The following is an 18,202-nucleotide window of genomic DNA, read 5'->3' on the forward strand; positions in this document are numbered from 1 at the left end:
CTTGCTTATGACGGACAATATTCGTCACAGGCTGAAAACCTCTCACAATAAAGCAAGTGGGTTGGAAAGTGAGAGGGAAAATGGAGCACCCATGCATATTGCCACTTGCATCTTGTGAGATGGGCACTACCCGTCTTCAGCTTGTGACGAATATTACCCGTCTTTAATGAGATTTTGTGACTGATTATATCATTGCTTATTGGTCCATTCATTGGTAAAAACAATTAAATTATCTTACATCGAGTCCAAAATTTGAGTTAATAGTTAGTCATTTGTGAATGTTACATGTCTAAAAATTAACACAAAGGGGTTTTTAAAACTCAAAAAAAAAAAAAAAAAAAAAAAAGAAAAAACGAAGAAATTATCTTACAAATGGGGTAGCTCTATCATCAAAATTCAAAAGTATGTTGTTGTAGTAAAATCTCTTACCCGTATGTACAATGTAAATATCACTGTATAGATAGATTTTTCAGTGCGTGATCGGTGACATTGTAATGGCGTTACATTTCGCTTGTACAAGAGTGATAATAAAACTAATGTCTATGTTTCTTTTTGGTTTAGTTTAAGTCATTTTAATTAACTCAATTCAATTCAGATTTTATAAATTTACTTTAACTTAGTTAAGTTTAGGTGTCAAGTCATATAGACTCATTTCATTGTTATTATATATTTGATTAAACAATAGGTCTTGGTATAGACGGGTGGGACGGACAGACGGGTAAAGACCTCTAATAAAATGGGTAGGGGGGACCCATGTGCTTCCCATTTTATGGCAAATGGGTATTTTGTGAGGAAAAATGGTATCCGTCTATACGTATAGACGGATAGTGTCCGTCTATAATGAGAATTTGTGTTGATTAAATTCAATTCAGGTCTTATATTTCGATGAATATGATAATCTCAATCCAAGAACATTGTCGCGGTAATTTAGCATACATTTTTTTTTTTAACGAGGGAACCTGCCGTCTGCAAACCACGTAAACCAGCTAAGACTAATAAAAACCTTCTCCTTCCTATCTAAAATTAAAAATGACTTATTTATCCACCTCGTTTTAGTCTTTAAGACGAATATACCCGTTTTAACGATTCTGAAACTTCTAATCCACACTATTATGAGTGTGTTTTAAAATGTGAATAAATAAAGTGATAGAGAAGAGAGAAACAAACATTTAGGAGCAGAGTCCCACATCTTCTGCTTCAATTCGCTTCATATATCTCTCTCTTTCTCCCTACAAAAGTTTGTAACTCCCTAAAAACTCTGAATCAAAGGAACCAACAACAACAACAACATACATACAACACAACAAACAAGGCTCATTTTTCAGAGCTCTTTCTTTTTACTTAGTTTTTAATGTCTTTCACCTACTTTCTTCTTAACTAACCCCACCCCCTTCTTTATTTCTTAATCACCACACTTTTTCTTATATTTTCTCATTTCTCAGATCTCTTAAACTTGAAAAAATGAGCAAAGAAGAGTTCTTGAAAATTCAGGTTCATTAATTATTTAATTATTAATTATTTATTACATTTGTTTTTGAGTTTTTGGGATTTTGTAATTAATGTTTTTGTGGGCATATATACATGCAGACTTGTGTTCTTAAAGTTAATATACATTGTGATGGTTGCAAACATAAAGTCAAGAAAATTCTTCAGAAAATTGATGGTAATACCTTTTAACTAATTACTCTGTATTCCGCTTCAATTTAGTTTAATTCAGTTTAGTTCGTTTTGCTTCCTCTTCATATAATTTTTTGTTATATGAAACAGGAGTGTATAAGACAAACATAGAAGCAGAAACAGGAAAAGTAACGGTTTCTGGGAATGTAGACTCAACAACATTGATCAAGAAACTTAATAAATCTGGTAAACATGCCGAACTTTGGGCCGCCCCAAAATCCGCTAATAATAATAACAACAATAACAATAACAATAATAATAATAATAATAATAATAATAATAACCCGGTTAAGGCGAAAGCTGATTTTGGGAAGCCCAATAATAACAACCAAAACCCAAACCCGCCAAAAGGTGGTGGAGGCGGAGGAGGAGGAGGAGGAGGTGGGCCCCAGCAAGTGAGTCAGCAACAACTACAACAAATGCAACAAATTCAACAGTTGCAGCAACAGATGAAAGGTGTTGGTATGGGGGGCCCACAGTTTCCGGGAATGAAAATGATGCCACCACCGCCGCAACAGAAACCGCCGCAATTACCCGGGAAGGGTGTGAAGTTTGAGGATGAGGATGAAGAGTTTGATGACGAGGATTATGATAGTGAGTTTGATGACGAGGATGAAGATGACGAGGATTATGATGATGATGAGGAGGAGTTTGATGATTTGCCTCCTAATAAAATGAAGCCTGTTAGTATGGGCGGTGGCGGCGGTGGTGGTGGCGGTGGTGGTCCTGGTCCTGGTCCGGCGATGATGAATCCTCATCTTATGAATGCCATTGCTCAGGCTAAGGCCGCTGCCGCCGCTAATGGTGGCGGTAATAATGGAATGAATGGAATGAAAGCCGCCGCCGCCGGCGGCGGCGGCGGAGGTGGTGGTGTTGGTAATGTTCCGGTTATGGTGAATGATGGTAAAAATGGTAATGGTGGTAAAAAAGGAGGGAATGGAGGAGCTGCCGCCGCCGGCGGCGGCGGTGGTGGTAATAATGGCGGTGGTGGTAAAAATGGAGGGAAACAAGGTGGTGGTGGTGGGCCCATGCCTGTTAATGGTAAAAATGGGAATAATAATGGCCAGCAACATGGCGGTGGCGGTGGCGGTGGTGGTGGTGGTGGAAATATGATGATGATGATGAATGGTGGTGGTGGTAAAAAAGGCGGTGACGGTGGTGGTGGTGGAGGAGGATTACTTCCTCATCATGGGATGATGGGAGGTGGAAATGGTATCAATCATAATGCCATGGGTGGTGGGACCATGTCAATGCCCATGCCATCTCATATACATGGAGGTGGAGGTGGTGCACCCAATATGGGTCAAATGCCACCAATGACTCAAGTGGCAAGTATGCAAATGGGTCCAATGGGTTCAATTTCGGCGGTCCAAGGACTTCCAACCGGTGGTGGTCCTGGACCGTTTCATAATGGGCCGCCTCCTGGGATGATGGCGGCCCATGGGAACCCGCAACAACAATATATGGCACAAATGATGATGGACCAACAACGGGCTAACGGTAATGACCGGTTTCAACCCATGATGTATGCCCCGCCCCCTCCGCCGATGCATTATATGTCTCCCTACCCGCCCCCGCCTCCGGCCGACCCGTATGCAAACTACTTCAGTGAAGAAAATGCTTCATCAAGTTGTAATGTAATGTGATAAAATGGTACTCCATATAGTATTTGCTTAAGGTTAATTAAGCTTCATATTTAATCATTTGGGTCATTTTATATGTTCTTTACTTCACTTTCAATCCTTTTCCTAGCTCTAAGTTGAATCCAAGATTTCCTTTGACCATAGATCAAGGTAAGCTATATATAATTATATAGATATAAAATTATATAAGAGAAAAAACAAGTTTATTTATTAGTTAATTATGATAATGTAAGGTTCTTAGCTAGAAGATGATAGTGAGAGGCACACTTTAATGAGGTGTTTATATGTGTGTATAATGTTTGGAGAAAGATCAAATAAAGAATAGAGAATGGACTTATAATTAGTATCCAATATCCTTTCTTTAATCTATGTTTATCTTATCTTTTTCCACCAAATCTTTATCTTATTTATAATTAGTATCCAATTTTACATATTCATTGAAAAATTCACGATTCATCTAATTTAGAATATACGATAATTAATTTTATTTTAGCCGAAGTCAGGAAACTACATAAAAATAAAAAACCCAAATCATTGATACGACATCAAGGTGAAAGGGGTACAAAGCCAATATGAGAAAATAAATTAGACGAATTTCTTTTCTTACAAAATACTCAAAATAAAATAAAATGAAAACTACTTCATCAATTTGGATCAACTTTGAAAGTCTCATTTCCATTGACAACCCTAGGGGTCGTTTGGTTGTATATAGGAATTTGTATTGCCTAGGAAGTCATAAAACACGTGAATTTGGAATTCATGTGAATTGCAAAAAAAAATGTTGGTTCTTGTGGAGGAAGTGCATTCACGAAAGATTCGTAACTTACCTGGGGGCCTGGGTAAGAACTCCTCCATTGTGGAGGAATTGGAATTCATGGGAACTTCCAATTCATGTGAATTGGGGTAACCAAACAACATACCCATTTTGCAATTCACATGAATTTAAGTTCCTACATTGTTTAGTGGGTAACCAAACAACCCCTATTTTTCGATTTTTTTTAGTTTGTGAAGAACAATTATATACTTGTAATATAAAAGTCGTCATTCTGAATGACGATTATAGGACAAAGTTGCCATGTGACATTGCTTCTCTTATCATTTTGTAGCTAATCAATTTAAGTATCTAAGAGTATTATATATTTTTTTATTTAAGCATAAATTCAACAAAAAAAATCATAATAAAACTAGAAAAATTGAGTGCAACTAAGAAGAATTGCAACTCAACAAGATAGGAATTAGGAAAGCATGTTATTGGTTATGATAAATCACATGTCATGTTTATTGGCTTCTATACAAAATCAAGGTTGGCCTAATAATGTGGAGAGGTCCATTTCACTAGTGTCTCTCAGTGAATTGCACCAAAGTGGATTATTGGACCCATGCCCCACTTGTGTACTACTCTTGAACTAATGATCAATGGTAAAATTCTCATTTAAAACGGGTTAAATATATATATCTATTAAAATGAATAAGAAGAAAAGCAAAAATTATTGGAAAACAAAAGATTTGTTCTATATACACGTACGGATAATATTTAACCTGTTTTATTATTAAAACGGATACGTCCTTCTTAAAGAAGACTGACGAGTAGCGAAAGATGTCCTACTTATGAACTATTCTTAGAACTAATAATTAATGTGATTTAGGTAATCTAATTCAATCACATTAAAAGGTGTTTTGTGCTTAGCCATTTTGTACTATTTCTTGCACAATAATTAAAAGTTAATGTACTATGACCTAAAAGAAGATAGTTGCTTTATTGTGAAGTCGTAATTCACTTAATTTTGAGTGTATAGTCCTAAGTTTACGTGAAGTGATCAATGTGTTTGTTTGGTAAAATAAAGTAAAAGTTTATAGCTACTTGTAGAATTTGTCAAATTTGATAATATTCCCAAAAGACAATACAATTTTTTTCCTACATTTTTTTTTAATTTGGCTTTACATTTTGGTATCCTTTCATGATAACTTTTAATTGAAGTTAAATAGAAAATTAAAGGGAGAAATAGTTTTGTGGGATAGGAAATAGAGAATATATTACATATCTCGACATACAAAAAGAGAAATAAAAATAGTATCAAATGTTATACTCCCTCCTTAAAACATACTTACTCAAGATATATAATGTTTGCTACTTACAAAATAAATAGTTTGTGAGTGGCTCAATTCACCACTAAAATACACTCTATAACAATATTTTTATTTAAGATGAGTAATTCAAAAGTACCAAAATTATAAATGGTCTTTCTACTCACAACTTCCACAATATCTACTAAAATTCCGCAAATACTCACTTCAATTGGTTAGTTAAGGTTTTGATGTCACTTATATTACTGCAGCTATATAAGAACCAATAAAAATAGCTATCGCTTTTCGGTTCTTTTAATATTTACACTAATTATTCCATAGGATAATTTTATACAACTTCTAGTACGAAGTATAAGTTAGTTTTACAACTAAAGGTGACCATTGTCAGGTTTGACTGTGGCAGGCCAATCAAGGGGAGGGTCAAGATTGGCCCACGTGAAGCTAAACCCGCCAAGTTCGTTAAAGCTTGGCCCAATATTGCGCTGCCCTAGGTCAAACCGAGTAGGCTAGACCTTTCGTGGGCTTTAGGAAACACTGAGCCAAGCCGGTTCAGGTTCAAGCCAAGCCTCGCTAAGTCACGGATCAAGGTGTTGTGGCCGGATGTTCGGGCCGAGCTGACCCGTACCATTGACCACCTCTACTCCTCTAGTAACAAACTCACAACTAAGGAAAGTATATGGGTTAGAGTGATAACTAAAAAATACTTGAGAAACTGTTCACTCTTTGATCATAAGCATACTGGTAGCAATATTAAGTTTTGGTCTGATAATTGAGTTTTCTCACACCCTCTTACGAGCAGTATGGATGATGATAATAGTAGTCGTGATCTTAACCTTTTGGTTAAAGATTTCATAACCTCTGGCAAACAATGGGACGTTTGTAAATTATCCAATTTAGTGAACAACGATATTGTGAGTCAGATTACTAACATCCCACTGCCACATAATGATATTCCAGATACCCTCATTTTGGGGGTTGTCCGTGGATGGAAATTTCTCTACCAAAACAGCAACTTAGCTAGCGCAAGGTTTGTTCGACCAAGCTCTTAACAAGTGCGAATTTCAGTGTATTTGGAAATTGAATATTCCTCCAAAATTGAAACTTTTTCTTTGGAAAGCATGTGTTGACGGCCTTCCAACAAAAGATAGACTTCTCAAGAGTCATATTGATGTCCCACCTCATTGTGTTATGTGCAACAATCCTATTGAAAACAAAGATCATTTCTTTTACGAATGTCCCTTGATTGGGTCTATTATCCAAGACCTGAACATTATTAGTTTCAACGAGTTTTTGTCAAATTATGATAATATTACAAGTCAAAGTTTTCTAACAAAACTTAATTATCTCAAAGATTTAATTCTAAAAGATGATTTCATTAAGATTATTTTTATTTGGTGGAATGCATGGTTTCATAGAAATGATATTATCTTTAATAATGTTAATTTAAGTATCAGCAAACTTATTACTTTATGTAATAATAGCATTAAGACCTGGAATGTGACTAGATTTAAGGATCTCAACAATCACGAAATAGAAGAGTCAGCTAGAAACAACTCTAGTAAGGAAGAAATTTGGTGGGAAAAACCTAGAAACGGTTTCCTAAAGCTAAATTTTGACGGATCGAAAATAGAAGGTCTTAAAGTTTCTTTAGGATATTCTATAAGAGATCACAATGGTAAAATCGTTTTGTTAGGAGCAAAAAAAGTGCGGATCCAATAGTATCTTTGTTGTGGAAGCTCTCGCTTTAAAAGAATGTATTTTAGCAGCTAAATACTTAGTAATCTCAAAATTAATTGTGGAGGGTGATAATTTATGTGTTATTAAGTCAATTCGAGGTACTTGACAAATTCATTGGAAAATTTCTAGTATTATCAAGGATGTGAAATTAGACCTTCATTTTTTTTGATGAAGTGATAATTAAACATTGCTTTCGTGAAACCAACAAGGTTGCTGACTTTATGGCTTCTATTGGACATTCATGTCCATCTCTTTCGGGGTGGTTTGATAGCCGGTGGCTTCAATTTTTTTTTTTTTTTTTTTTTTTGGCTAAAACCCTTGTAAAACTTCAACTTAGGGTTCGTTCACTCAAAATTCATCAACTCTTTCCATAAATTACACATTTTGGTGTATCAATTCTTCATTTCTCTGTTTAATCTTGTGAAAAGTTCCAATTTTGCAGTAAAAACTGTCATTTCTACCGCAAAATCAAAGATTCAAAGGTATGATTTTCTTGATTAATTCTTCACAGTTTTTGCTTTTTTCTATTTCAATCTGACAGTTATCATTATTTTTTAATATATATGTATATGACCTTGCTATGTGTGTTGCGATTAGTTTAAGGTTTGTAATTGATGAAGAATTTTGCTTATTTGTTATTCCTATGTATTTGTGGAGTATCTACGGATATTTTAATCGAAGGTAAACAAATGATTCGGATGGGTGCGATTAATTTGCTGATGCAAAGAACTTTATCTGGCGTGCTAGAGCAGAAAAACTAGTATAGAAGCATGATGCTAGAACAATGGAATTTTTAGGATGGCAGTTTCGGCGAAATTAGTGCCTTAATTGATGCTGTTTGTGAGATTCATGTGAGTAAGTGATTGATAGAAACCTAGTCTTAGTTTGTAAGTAAGCGAAATCGTTGGCCGCCCTAAAAAGGGGATTTTGTAAGTCATAATTTTCCGCCCTAAAAGGGGGAAATCCCTGCCCTGGGCGTGAGGCGCACCAGGGCAACTAGTCATAGCAAAGGGTGTGCCTCATACACACGAGGGGCGACGTTTTTGCAAACATAGGATAGGCAAAAGAGGGGGAAACAAGAGTTTTAGAAGAAAAAGTATGGAATTTGCATATATTGCACATTGTCCGTTGCACCTTATGAACAACTTCATCTATGGTACCTTAAGGTGTTTTGGCTTATGCCTGTATGAGCAGCGAGATTTTTGCACACCTTTTTAGACTAGGAATAAAAGCTCTTTACTTCATCTCGAAAACCTGTCACTATTGTATAGAAACTCCGATTGTTTGCAGTGGCAGGTCTTAGAGGATTTGGCTAGGATTTTGTGTTACCCCAACTGTCCGACACGGGTGTCGTGTCCGACACGTGTGGAGTGTCAGATACGGCTATTTTGTGCGAATTTTTTAATTTTTTGGTCTAAAATTATCGAAGTGTCGTGTCAGTGTCGGTGTCGACACGATAGGTGTCGGACACGCGACACAGCAGCTAAGTGAAGTGTCGGAGTAACATAGCTAGGATTTAGCCCCTGAGTTCTAAAATTTTGTGTTAATTGTTTCCAAAAAGGATTCATTAGCTTGTGTTGTTAGTCTTGGAACAATGATTATAGGATTATGTTACAACTTCTTGGTGGGAAATTCAAGCCTTAGCTCTCTATTTTTTTGTGGACGTTTGCCACTGACTATTTGAACATAGGTTCTATAACCAGCCTATAATTATAGGTGTGAGCAAGACACAATATGATGTAAAATTTTGATTAAATTTAGGCCTCTGATAATTGTTAGGCCATTTGATGCGGTTCTCTTCTGTATACGTGCGCTACTTTTTCACGCGATGGGTTTCTTTGCCAATCAAAAGCTTGATGCGACAAGAAATAAATCGTTTGATCACTCTCTCTTTTTGTGGGTTATTCACAGATTTGCATTGGGTGTGCAGCAGACTTAGTAACAACATATCTGCTTCTAAACATACTTTTAGTTGCAAGCGCCTGTAAACACCTCTGACTCAAAGGGTTCTGTTTGGATATTCCGCTGTGTTAAGAATATGAATCAAGGAGATGTGTTGATAGAAAGCTATGTCGTGGTACACAATATAGCCAAGCGCCATAATGTGGGAACATTAGCACGGAGTGCCACTGCCTTTGGGGTATCAGAACTGATACTGGTTGGTCGCCGTGACTTTAATACCTTTGGAAGCCATGGGACCACTTCCCATGTTCGCTTCCGCCATTTCCACTCTCTCAAGGACGCTCATACCTACCTCAAGGTATACACACATAAATTCACAGGGTAACCCCTTACGTTTAGCAATGTCTTATATTTATGTAATACAGTATACTCTTTTTTCGATGTTAAGAAACGGTACTCCCTTTATTCCAATCATTTGTTTACCTTTGATTAAAATACCTTTCACAAAGAATAAAAATGGTAAACAAATGATTGAGACGGAGGGAGTATTATTTTCAACGCTGATTAGGGTTCTTTGTGGTGTATTGTTTTTAGGAGAAAGACTGTGATATATGTGGTGTAGAAATTACGGAAAATGCTATGCCCGTTAATCAACATCCCTTTAAGAGAAGCACTGCTTTTTTACTTGGCAATGAGGTTGGTAAATTCATGTATATTTAGCATTTCTACATGACTTTCAGATTTATTATGCTTTTTACTTTCCAACTGATTAGAACTTTAAGTCATTCACTTTTAAAGAGGACAGATGATGATGCTTGTATGAAACAACAATTTGGGCATATAAGCCTCCTATTTGTGATTGTGAGTGATGGAGCTTCATAAGCTTCATCAGATGGTTTAGTTGATTTTGAACCCATGGAATCGGCCATACGTATTGGATAGATGTAGCCTGTAAGCCTGCAAACATTGTAGCCTCTCTCGAGTGGCCAAGCTTGGTATGCACCTGGTGCATGGCGCTGTCAGAACACAGAATGAATTAAACTAATCCATACAAAGATAACAAGCCAATTAATAAATACCATCTGATGCCTGAAGCTATTGCACTGAAAGAAGCCATCGTATGGAAGAAATGTCATCGTCCCTAGATAACTCACATCTTTCAAACGATCTCCAAATTGTTTCGTAAAATTATCTTATTTATTACCCCGCAAGTTACTTCTCCAAAATTATTTCACAAGTTAAATATTCTTCATTAGGTCAATGCCTCAATGGTCAAATATCTGCCGCTGTGTATATTAGCTGGTTTCACTGTTTCACTCTGATGTATACATTCATTTTCTCTGCAGGGAACAGGTCTCTCCACCAAGGAATGTGAGATTTGTGACTTCTTTGTGTATATTCCACAATATGGGTGTGGGACTGCTTCATTGAATGTTACTGTTGCAGCTTCTATTGTCCTTCATCATTTCGGTGGTAAGTGCTATAAAGTGAAAATGACCTGAAAATCTGTTTGTCCTCTGCAGTTACTGTGTGCATGTTTATTTTTTCTTTTACACTCTCATCGTTTTTGACAAAAAAGGATAATTACGGATATATTAGTGGGGTGCGTCGGTGTTCAACTACCATAACATTACTCAAGTGTTTTAAGGGCTCCTAGTTAGAAGACATATTATAGTTCGAATGATCCATCAGTATAAATCAAGCACAGCCGGTTTAACATCAATTTGCCTTGTGACATGTTCCAGAGCTAAAGAATAGTGAGCATTTGGCTCAATTGAAAACGATTTATGCTATATAGCCTAATACCTATCCCTTCTCAGTTTGGGCAGGGTTTTCTGAGAGGACCCGTGATGGGAACAAATTTATCGTGGCAGAAAGACCAGCTAGACAAACTAGGCGGAGTTTTTGTGCTGAATCAGATGATACTGTCTTAGAGGAACGGCGATTGAAAAGGGAAAATGCTGCTAACGGATTTTTCGATGAAGGTAGTGATACTGACGCGCCTGCCAACCTTCTGGACACATTATATGACAACGCAGACAACAATGGCACGGAAAGTAAGATATCAGACGAAATTTGCATAAACAGTTGCTGAATAACTTCTCTAATCAGAATCAATCAGAACCAGGATGACCATGCCTGATAACTTCATATTTTGCTTGGCTTTATAGTTTATGCCGCGTAACTGTCATCTTATACACATTTTGTAATCGTCCCGTGTAAGAGTAGGAACTCCGCCATTAATAGAAGTCTTTGCAGTTTACCATGCTAGATTTGTCAATTTGTCAACACCACAACTATTCTCTGAATGTTCCATTTTCTTTTCTAGACCCGACTTAGCTCGGAGAAGTACCAATTGAAGAAGACCCAATCACCCAACACCGAATTGACCGATCCAAAAACCACCACAGTGGCTAATACAGGAAAACTACTTAATCAACACGATTCAAAACGACCCGAACTGTAACCAATCTATGGGTACTATGATGTACCATAGTAAGTAGAAGCAGTTTAGAAGTCGACCGTGTTGAACAACAATTTTCAACTGCTGCTTTGACACTTGACAATTGACTCGATATCAGAAAAGGGAAAATTGTGCTGCTTTATAGCTCAACTCCAAAAGACAACATTCATTTGTTATCCAATCTTTGCAGGAGTTGGTACAGTTTTAGTCACATGAAGAGCAGTTGGAATCTTTGTTTAATTTATCAATAACTAATACTTATTGTTGATCTTCCACAACAATTTTTTTCTTTTATTTCCTGTTCATAAATCATGTTGCATATAAAATCCTGTCATTTTACTGATGCAAATTGCAGATCGAACTGTCAAAGTTAAATGGAGTCGACAAAAGTTCACAGCATTTTATGCAAGAAACAAGCATGCCAGATTTTCTACTACCTGAAGAAGAAAATCAGGAAAATTTACTCTCGGATGAGGTTTTTGATTCAGTCGCGTGCTAAGCCAAGAGTTGCAATCAGGAGGCTCCTGAGATTCAGTACAAAGGGTTTACACAAGGAAATATTTCGGATGAGAAAGTTTGAAGCCGGTTACAATGGTAGATCATGTGTGAAACCAATCAGAGTCGCCTCGTTTAATGCTGCCTTGTTTGCAGGTAGTGATGACAATCTATCTCACCTTCACTGCGAATAAACGAGTTCTTCATGTTTACGTTTTCTTTAAATCATTTCACCCGATTTACCAATTTGCAGGAGCTCCTGTTGTTCCAAACTCACAGTTCTGTTTCGAGTCTGTAGCTTATGAACCAAACAGTTTCCCGAAAAGTATACTAAAGAATTCCCCTTTACGCCCTGCAACGATTAACTCAGAGCAAAACACAAAGTCAAGACTGAGAGTTTCAATCAATTTACCTGAAAACGAGATATCATTATCACAAAGTAGACGGCTCAGCTCGTGGATCCCAGTAAGGTCGCCATTGTTGATGACAGGGGCGTATGGTCAGGATGGTCTGAGGCTCGGACCTCAGACCATCCTGGATGTGCTGAAAGAGGTGGATGCTGATATATTTGCTCTGCAAGATGTAAAGGCTGAAGAAGGCAGGGAAATGCAGCCTTTGTCGAGTTTGGCTGATGCTCTTGGAATGAAGTTTGTGTTTGCTGAGAGTTGGGCTCCCGAATATGGTAACGCTATTTTGTCGAAGTGGCCTATCAAGAGGTGGACTGTTCAGAAAATCTTCGAAGATGACGATTTCAGGTACACAAATTGATGTTTATGTGACTTTCACAGCCTCGTATGTAGAGCTGGCCAACAGCACGGGCCAGCCTGGCCAGCCGACGCCTGACCCGCCACCACACATGGCCCGCTTGGCCCGCCCGGCCAACGCAATCCCCTGGCCTGACCCGGGTTCCATTTCCCTGGCCCGCCCTCGCCCGTCTATTTTAGGGAAAACCCGACCCGTTCCCAGGCCCGGATCAGGCATGTCCCAGCCTGGCCCGGCCAAGCTCGCCCCTCCCTCTTGCCTGGCCCGGGTCTGTCCAGAAGAGCCCAGCCCGGCCCAAACCTAGCCCGGCCCGAGTACAGGTCTACTCGTATGTATTACACTTGTAAATTGTAATTAAGGCGATATATATGTTGCAGGAATGTACTGAAGGTCACAATAGATGTGCCATGGAGTGGGGAAATTGATGTTTACTGCACGCAACTCGACAATTTGGACGAGAATTGGAGAATGAAGCAGATGAAAGCGATAATTCAATCGAGTGAGCGTCCCCATATCTTGGTAGGATGTTTGAACTCACTTGATAGATCAGATTATGCTTTAGGAAGATGGATAGATATAATCAAGGTATATATATTTGCTCTTTCGTCGTTTTATCTCATACTCCCTCTGTCCCGTTCATTTGTTATCCTTTTCCATTTTTAGGTGTCTCAGTCACTTGTTGTCCTTTCTATTTTAAGAATAAACTTGATGAGCAATTTGATTATTCATAACAGTACCATTTTTGTACTTTGCTAAAGCTTTTGGGTGGTTATAGTACTTTGAAGATATCGGAAAGCCGAAGCCAAAAGATGAGGTGATGAAATTCTTGAAGTCAAGAGGCTATGGAGATGCTGTAGACTGCGCCGGAGAATGTGAACCTGTGGTTATCGCTACCAAAGGACAGAGTATGTATTCTTTTTTATACTGGCGGATTTATGTACGCAGTCTTTTCCTTGTGTTGAAATTCACGTAATGCTAACTGGTCGAGGGATGTCATTGTAACAGATGTGCAAGGGACTTGCAAATATGGAACTCGAGTGGATTACATATTGTCGTCTCCAGACTCGTCTTATAAATTCATTCCAGGGTCGTACACTGTGGTCTCGTCTAAGGGAACGTCGGACCACCATATAGTCAAGGTTGACTTGATAAAAAATGACAACAAAAGTTCTTGGAAGAACATAACTGGAGGATACTTTAGTTCAAAGCAAAAGGTTGTTCGACTAGGTAGTCCAGTTTCTTCAAGAGGGTTATGGTCTATGGAACGATAATTATATTGTTGTACTCGGTATCTTGTAATCTCTTCGATTTTGTTATTATACATATACATTATCTTATACTTAAGAGCTTAGATTGCCATCGAGCCCTAACGAGTAACTTCCAATAACTATGAATATGTATCGAGTTTATTAAGAAGATCACGAGGCGCGACAAATATTCTTTAAAATGGAAATGCTACCTACCTAGTTATATGATAGAAGTATAACCTAATGACCTTGAGTTTAAGCTACATAAACTCTCTCTGTCTTAGTCATTTGTTTACCTTTTATATTCTGTGAGGAATATTTTAATTAATGATAAACAAATGATTGAGACGTAGGGACAGTATATTGTTACTGCTAGCTCTCAAGACTCGGTTGTGCACTTGTGCAGAAGCATAGTTGAATCTCTGCTGCAAGGTCCTCCATGCTCAGCTCACATTCCAGCCCTATCTGTGTTAAATATATGATTTAGATTACGCGACGTAATAAAATTGATAATGTACTTCTTTTCATAAAGATAATTAACCCATAAAATGTCAACATGAAATCATTATTCAATGATAATAATTGATAACAAACTGCTATTTGTAAAGATAATTAGAAATGTTTACATGAAATCACTAGCCAGTGATATAGAATTATTTCAGCCTAATTTAGACTTTAAATTAGAAATACAAGGTCATTGTGAAAGTCACTATAAATTAGCCTGTAAAGTCTCCAAAGACTAAAGGTGATATTATGACCTGGTTTCAAAACTCGTTGGTATAATAAAAGAAATAAAGTGTGTCGATATTATTTAGCTAGGTTTCATTTTAGTTGATGAAGTCATAGAGGTTTTAGCTATCATTCTATTATTAAGTTTAATTGGAAAATTATCGTTTATTTTATTTACCCATGCTTGTTTAATAATATATATGAGAAATATTTTAATTAAACGTATGAAAATAAAATGAATAAATGACAAAGTGAATGCAAGTTGATAACGTTCCTAATCCTTCACCTATCAAAGTTCTAGGTTAATTGCTAAAACAAATTTTTATTCCGCCCCAATTATTTGTTTATCTGATTAAAATACCTCTCGCATTGAATACACGAGTTAAGTAAATGATTCAGACGGAAAGTGTAGAAATACCTTATAAATGAGACTTTGTAATAAAGGATAGGGTAAGAGTAAAAACATGCATACCTTGACAACAAAATAGTAAAGAACAGTATCATCCATGCTGCTAATATTCAAGTGAATGATCTCAAAAGAAAGCTTCTCCAAAGCACCAACTATCTTAAGTAGTTGTCCACGATTTCTCTTTGATATTACCCTTAACACAACATTTGATCCCGAAATCTTCGCCTCGACATCAGCCAGCGGAGAATTACAGCATGCTACCATCTCCTTAGACCCATCAAACTCAAAGGGGTGGTTTGTGATAATATTGGCATTAGCTAGTTGACGCGGGCTCGGCTGAATCGGGCTAGGGCTTGGACTTAGGCTTAGGCTTTTCCTTCTCTTTTGTGATTCTAGTGATTGTAGAACTTGGTGCAACTCCTTTATGAACTCTACTACTCCACCTATGATTGATGCTTGGTCTCCCTTCATGGATTCAAACATAAAATTAGTTTTTTTTGTTAGACATCAATTGTTTCCTTATCAAGCAAGTTACATACTTCACCTTTATCGATTTTATCTCATCTGATTGTTTACGTTTTTATTCATCTGTGAAGAGTATTTTAATCAAATGTAAAGAATCAGTTAAGTCATAAGACGTGTAAATCAACGAATCTAATATTGTTTAATGTATGATCAAACATGAAAGAAGCTAAGCTAGCATGTCTATATTTGGAATGATCTCCCAAGAGATGATACCCTAGTTGCTTGTAGTAAGCAAAGGGAAACGAACAAAACATAAAAGAATAATAATACTATATGTGTTGATAATATAAATAAAATGAAGCATATGATATGGAAAATATATCTTATATATGCATGGTAATATCATGATTTGTTAATATATGTATACTATAATATGATTTGTATTTTATCAAACGTATGAAAATGAAATGAATAAGATCGAGTAATACAAACTCATAGCTTCATGTTTGATTACCTTGTTTTCTTCAACTATTGATTTCATACTCATATTTACTTAATAAACTAATGTTTTACCTAATACTTACTTTGTCTCAATCATTGTTTAACTTTGATTAAGATACTCATTACAAAGAATATAAAAAGTCCATCAAAGGTAAAGAAATGATCAAGACGGAGAGATTGATCGATAGACTACTTACAAAGATACTCCTTACATACAAAGAATATTTTAGGAATCATTTGTATAATTACCTTTAATTAAAATACTCCTTACAAAGAATATTAAATGTAAACAAATGATTAAAACAGAGGGAATACTATAGAATATAGATAGATCGATAGACGAAGAAGATGTGTTTAATAGTAGTAAATACCTTCTTGATGTAGAAGGAAGGTGTTAAGGAACGTAAAACCTTAAGATGATCATTCATTTGCCTTCTTCTGTTCCTCTCAACTTTGATGTGCGACATTATTATATGATCTTGATTGTATCAGTGATCAAGTACTACTTGTCTCTGATTCTCTGAACTACCTTATGATGTATGTGATATTGCCTGCCATATATAGTATGTAAACCTTGTATTTATAGGCTAAGGTATCTATCTAGCTAGATAGTGAAGGAAGTAGTTGAAAGAGACGTGCAAAATAGGGATACCTAGAAATGAACTTTGTGGTACATATGAGAGCTACGGAGTTAGGGTATCCGCATGGAAGTAACTTAGAAAGTCACAATACCCTCATTGCGAACTACTCCCTCCGTCCCGGTCATTTGTTATCCTTTGATTTTGACATAAAGACCAAGAAAAGAAGAAATGGTCAATTAAGAAATGACATTTGGATTAAATTGAGTGTGAATAACCAAATTGTTCATCAAATGCATTCCTAGAATAGAAAAGACAACAATTGACTGAGACACCCCAAAATGGAATAGGACAACAAATGACCGGGACAGATGGGGGTATCCTTTAGTCTCGGTTATTTGTTTATCTTGAGTTTTGGCACATAGGCTAAGAAAAGAGGAGGAAACCATTTGTGATTATTGTTATTGGATAACAAATGGTCAAATTAGTCATTAGAAGTATTCTTAGGCCTTGTTCTTTTGGACTTAATTTTAGCTCATTTCAGTTTAGTTTAGTTCAGTTTAGTTCAGCTCAGTTCAACTCTTCACAAATTAACTCTTACTTCAGTTCAATTCAGCTCCATTAAGTTAAGTCCAGTTCAGTTTAGTTCAGACAGTTTCAGTCCATAAGAACAGGTCAGATATAAAAAGGTAAATAAATAAATGAGATACTAAAAAATTAAATAGGTAAACAAATGACCATGACGGAGAAATTACATATCCAATGTATTAAGCTTATGCATGCATGGTTGATGTCTAACTAATGGTTTTATATCTTCATCTTACAAATGATGCTAGGGCATGATCAATTATTTTAAAATCTCAATGAGTTCAAATCTTGTGACCCTTCAAAATCTCACAAATCAAATTTTAGGGCATTGTATGCTGAATAATACGTGCACTATCTATATTTTAATCCAAAGTTATGTACTTTTGAGTGAGGAAGTGCATGTGTGTTATTTCTAACTAATGGTTCTATATATATCTTCATTTTTGTGATCTCTAAATTCAGTCGCCCGTTATGTTATTTCTTGTAGTGGATGTTAAGGTATTGAACTACTGATTGAGTCTCGATCATTAGTTTAAGTTTTTGATTGAAATCGATAGTTTTCTCAAAGTAAATTGTTCACGTAACATGGCAAATAACATTAACGTTATAACAATTGTCTTGGTGAACATTGATTTTATTAAAAAAAAATCAGTAAATTAAAAACTCCATATAAAATGTTCGTCTTGAACTTTCTTATAAAGTACGAGTACTCCGTATGATCAATATATAGACATCGTATCAATCAATTCTTAATGTTATTCTTTCACAAACGTAACAATTACTTCAATACGTTCCTATATCATGCAAGTTTACGTGACATACACATTCATTTTATGTATTTCTTTTTCTTTATGAGAAGTATTTTAATTAGGGGTAAATAAATAAATGGAATGAAGGAAATACTTACATGAGCATTATTT

General features: G+C 36.3%; 4 protein-coding genes across 4 annotated transcripts; 3 read left to right on the plus strand and 1 right to left on the minus strand.

Moving 5' to 3' along the window:
- The first annotated feature begins 1,163 nt into the window (after positions 1–1,163).
- On the plus strand, positions 1,164–3,671 carry LOC141619048 (uncharacterized). The gene is made up of 3 exons (XM_074436081.1): positions 1,164–1,491; positions 1,588–1,663; positions 1,768–3,671. Exons 1-3 carry the CDS (start codon positions 1,462–1,464, stop codon positions 3,321–3,323), a joined length of 1,662 nt encoding a protein of 553 aa, XP_074292182.1. The 5' UTR covers positions 1,164–1,461; the 3' UTR covers positions 3,324–3,671.
- A 3,772-nt stretch (positions 3,672–7,443) lies between these two features.
- On the plus strand, positions 7,444–11,315 carry LOC141619052 (uncharacterized). Its single transcript, XM_074436084.1, has 5 exons — positions 7,444–7,624; positions 9,054–9,402; positions 9,639–9,740; positions 10,391–10,517; positions 10,865–11,315. Exons 2-5 carry the CDS (start codon positions 9,181–9,183, stop codon positions 11,137–11,139), a joined length of 726 nt encoding a protein of 241 aa, XP_074292185.1. The 5' UTR covers positions 7,444–7,624; positions 9,054–9,180; the 3' UTR covers positions 11,140–11,315.
- A 474-nt stretch (positions 11,316–11,789) lies between these two features.
- Positions 11,790–14,218, plus strand: LOC141619051 (uncharacterized). The gene is made up of 5 exons (XM_074436083.1): positions 11,790–12,159; positions 12,257–12,758; positions 13,143–13,350; positions 13,541–13,670; positions 13,771–14,218. The coding sequence occupies exons 1-5, from the start codon at positions 11,883–11,885 to the stop codon at positions 14,034–14,036; spliced, it is 1,383 nt and encodes a 460-aa protein (XP_074292184.1). The 5' UTR covers positions 11,790–11,882; the 3' UTR covers positions 14,037–14,218.
- Positions 14,150–16,665, minus strand: LOC141619053 (transcription factor MUTE). Its single transcript, XM_074436085.1, has 3 exons — positions 16,488–16,665; positions 15,214–15,615; positions 14,150–14,477 (listed from the first exon to the last, which is right to left on the minus strand). The coding sequence occupies exons 1-3, from the start codon at positions 16,581–16,583 to the stop codon at positions 14,385–14,387; spliced, it is 591 nt and encodes a 196-aa protein (XP_074292186.1). The 5' UTR covers positions 16,584–16,665; the 3' UTR covers positions 14,150–14,384.
- Between the last annotated feature and the right edge of the window lie 1,537 nt (positions 16,666–18,202).

The sequence above is a fragment of the Silene latifolia genome, chromosome X (assembly GCF_048544455.1).
Source record: "Silene latifolia isolate original U9 population chromosome X, ASM4854445v1, whole genome shotgun sequence".
In the NCBI taxonomy this organism is placed as follows: Eukaryota; Viridiplantae; Streptophyta; class Magnoliopsida; order Caryophyllales; family Caryophyllaceae; genus Silene; species Silene latifolia.

What these genes read in the sequence shown, in the direction of transcription:
- LOC141619048 (XM_074436081.1), top strand. Translation starts at nt 1,462, where the DNA reads ATGAGCAAAGAAGAGTTCTTGAAAATTCAG. An exon ending in AAGAGTTCTTGAAAATTCAG is followed by an intron (nt 1,492 to 1,587) that starts GTTCATTAATTA and finishes ATATACATGCAG; the next exon opens with ACTTGTGTTCTTAAAGTTAA. An exon ending in AATTCTTCAGAAAATTGATG is followed by an intron (nt 1,664 to 1,767) that starts GTAATACCTTTT and finishes TATATGAAACAG; the next exon opens with GAGTGTATAAGACAAACATA.
- LOC141619052 (XM_074436084.1), top strand. Translation starts at nt 9,181, where the DNA reads ATGAATCAAGGAGATGTGTTGATAGAAAGCTATGTCGTGGTACACAAT. An exon ending in CTTTTTTACTTGGCAATGAG is followed by an intron (nt 9,741 to 10,390) that starts GTTGGTAAATTC and finishes TTTTCTCTGCAG; the next exon opens with GGAACAGGTCTCTCCACCAA. An exon ending in TGTCCTTCATCATTTCGGTG is followed by an intron (nt 10,518 to 10,864) that starts GTAAGTGCTATA and finishes ATCCCTTCTCAG; the next exon opens with TTTGGGCAGGGTTTTCTGAG.
- LOC141619051 (XM_074436083.1), top strand. Translation starts at nt 11,883, where the DNA reads ATGGAGTCGACAAAAGTTCACAGCATTTTATGCAAGAAACAAGCATGC. An exon ending in TAATGCTGCCTTGTTTGCAG is followed by an intron (nt 12,160 to 12,256) that starts GTAGTGATGACA and finishes ACCAATTTGCAG; the next exon opens with GAGCTCCTGTTGTTCCAAAC. An exon ending in TTCGAAGATGACGATTTCAG is followed by an intron (nt 12,759 to 13,142) that starts GTACACAAATTG and finishes TATATGTTGCAG; the next exon opens with GAATGTACTGAAGGTCACAA.
- LOC141619053 (XM_074436085.1), bottom strand. Translation starts at nt 16,583, where the DNA reads ATGTCGCACATCAAAGTTGAGAGGAACAGAAGAAGGCAAATGAATGAT. An exon ending in CTTCCTTCTACATCAAGAAG is followed by an intron (nt 15,616 to 16,487) that starts GTATTTACTACT and finishes GAATCCATGAAG; the next exon opens with GGAGACCAAGCATCAATCAT. An exon ending in TTTACTATTTTGTTGTCAAG is followed by an intron (nt 14,478 to 15,213) that starts GTATGCATGTTT and finishes TATTTAACACAG; the next exon opens with ATAGGGCTGGAATGTGAGCT.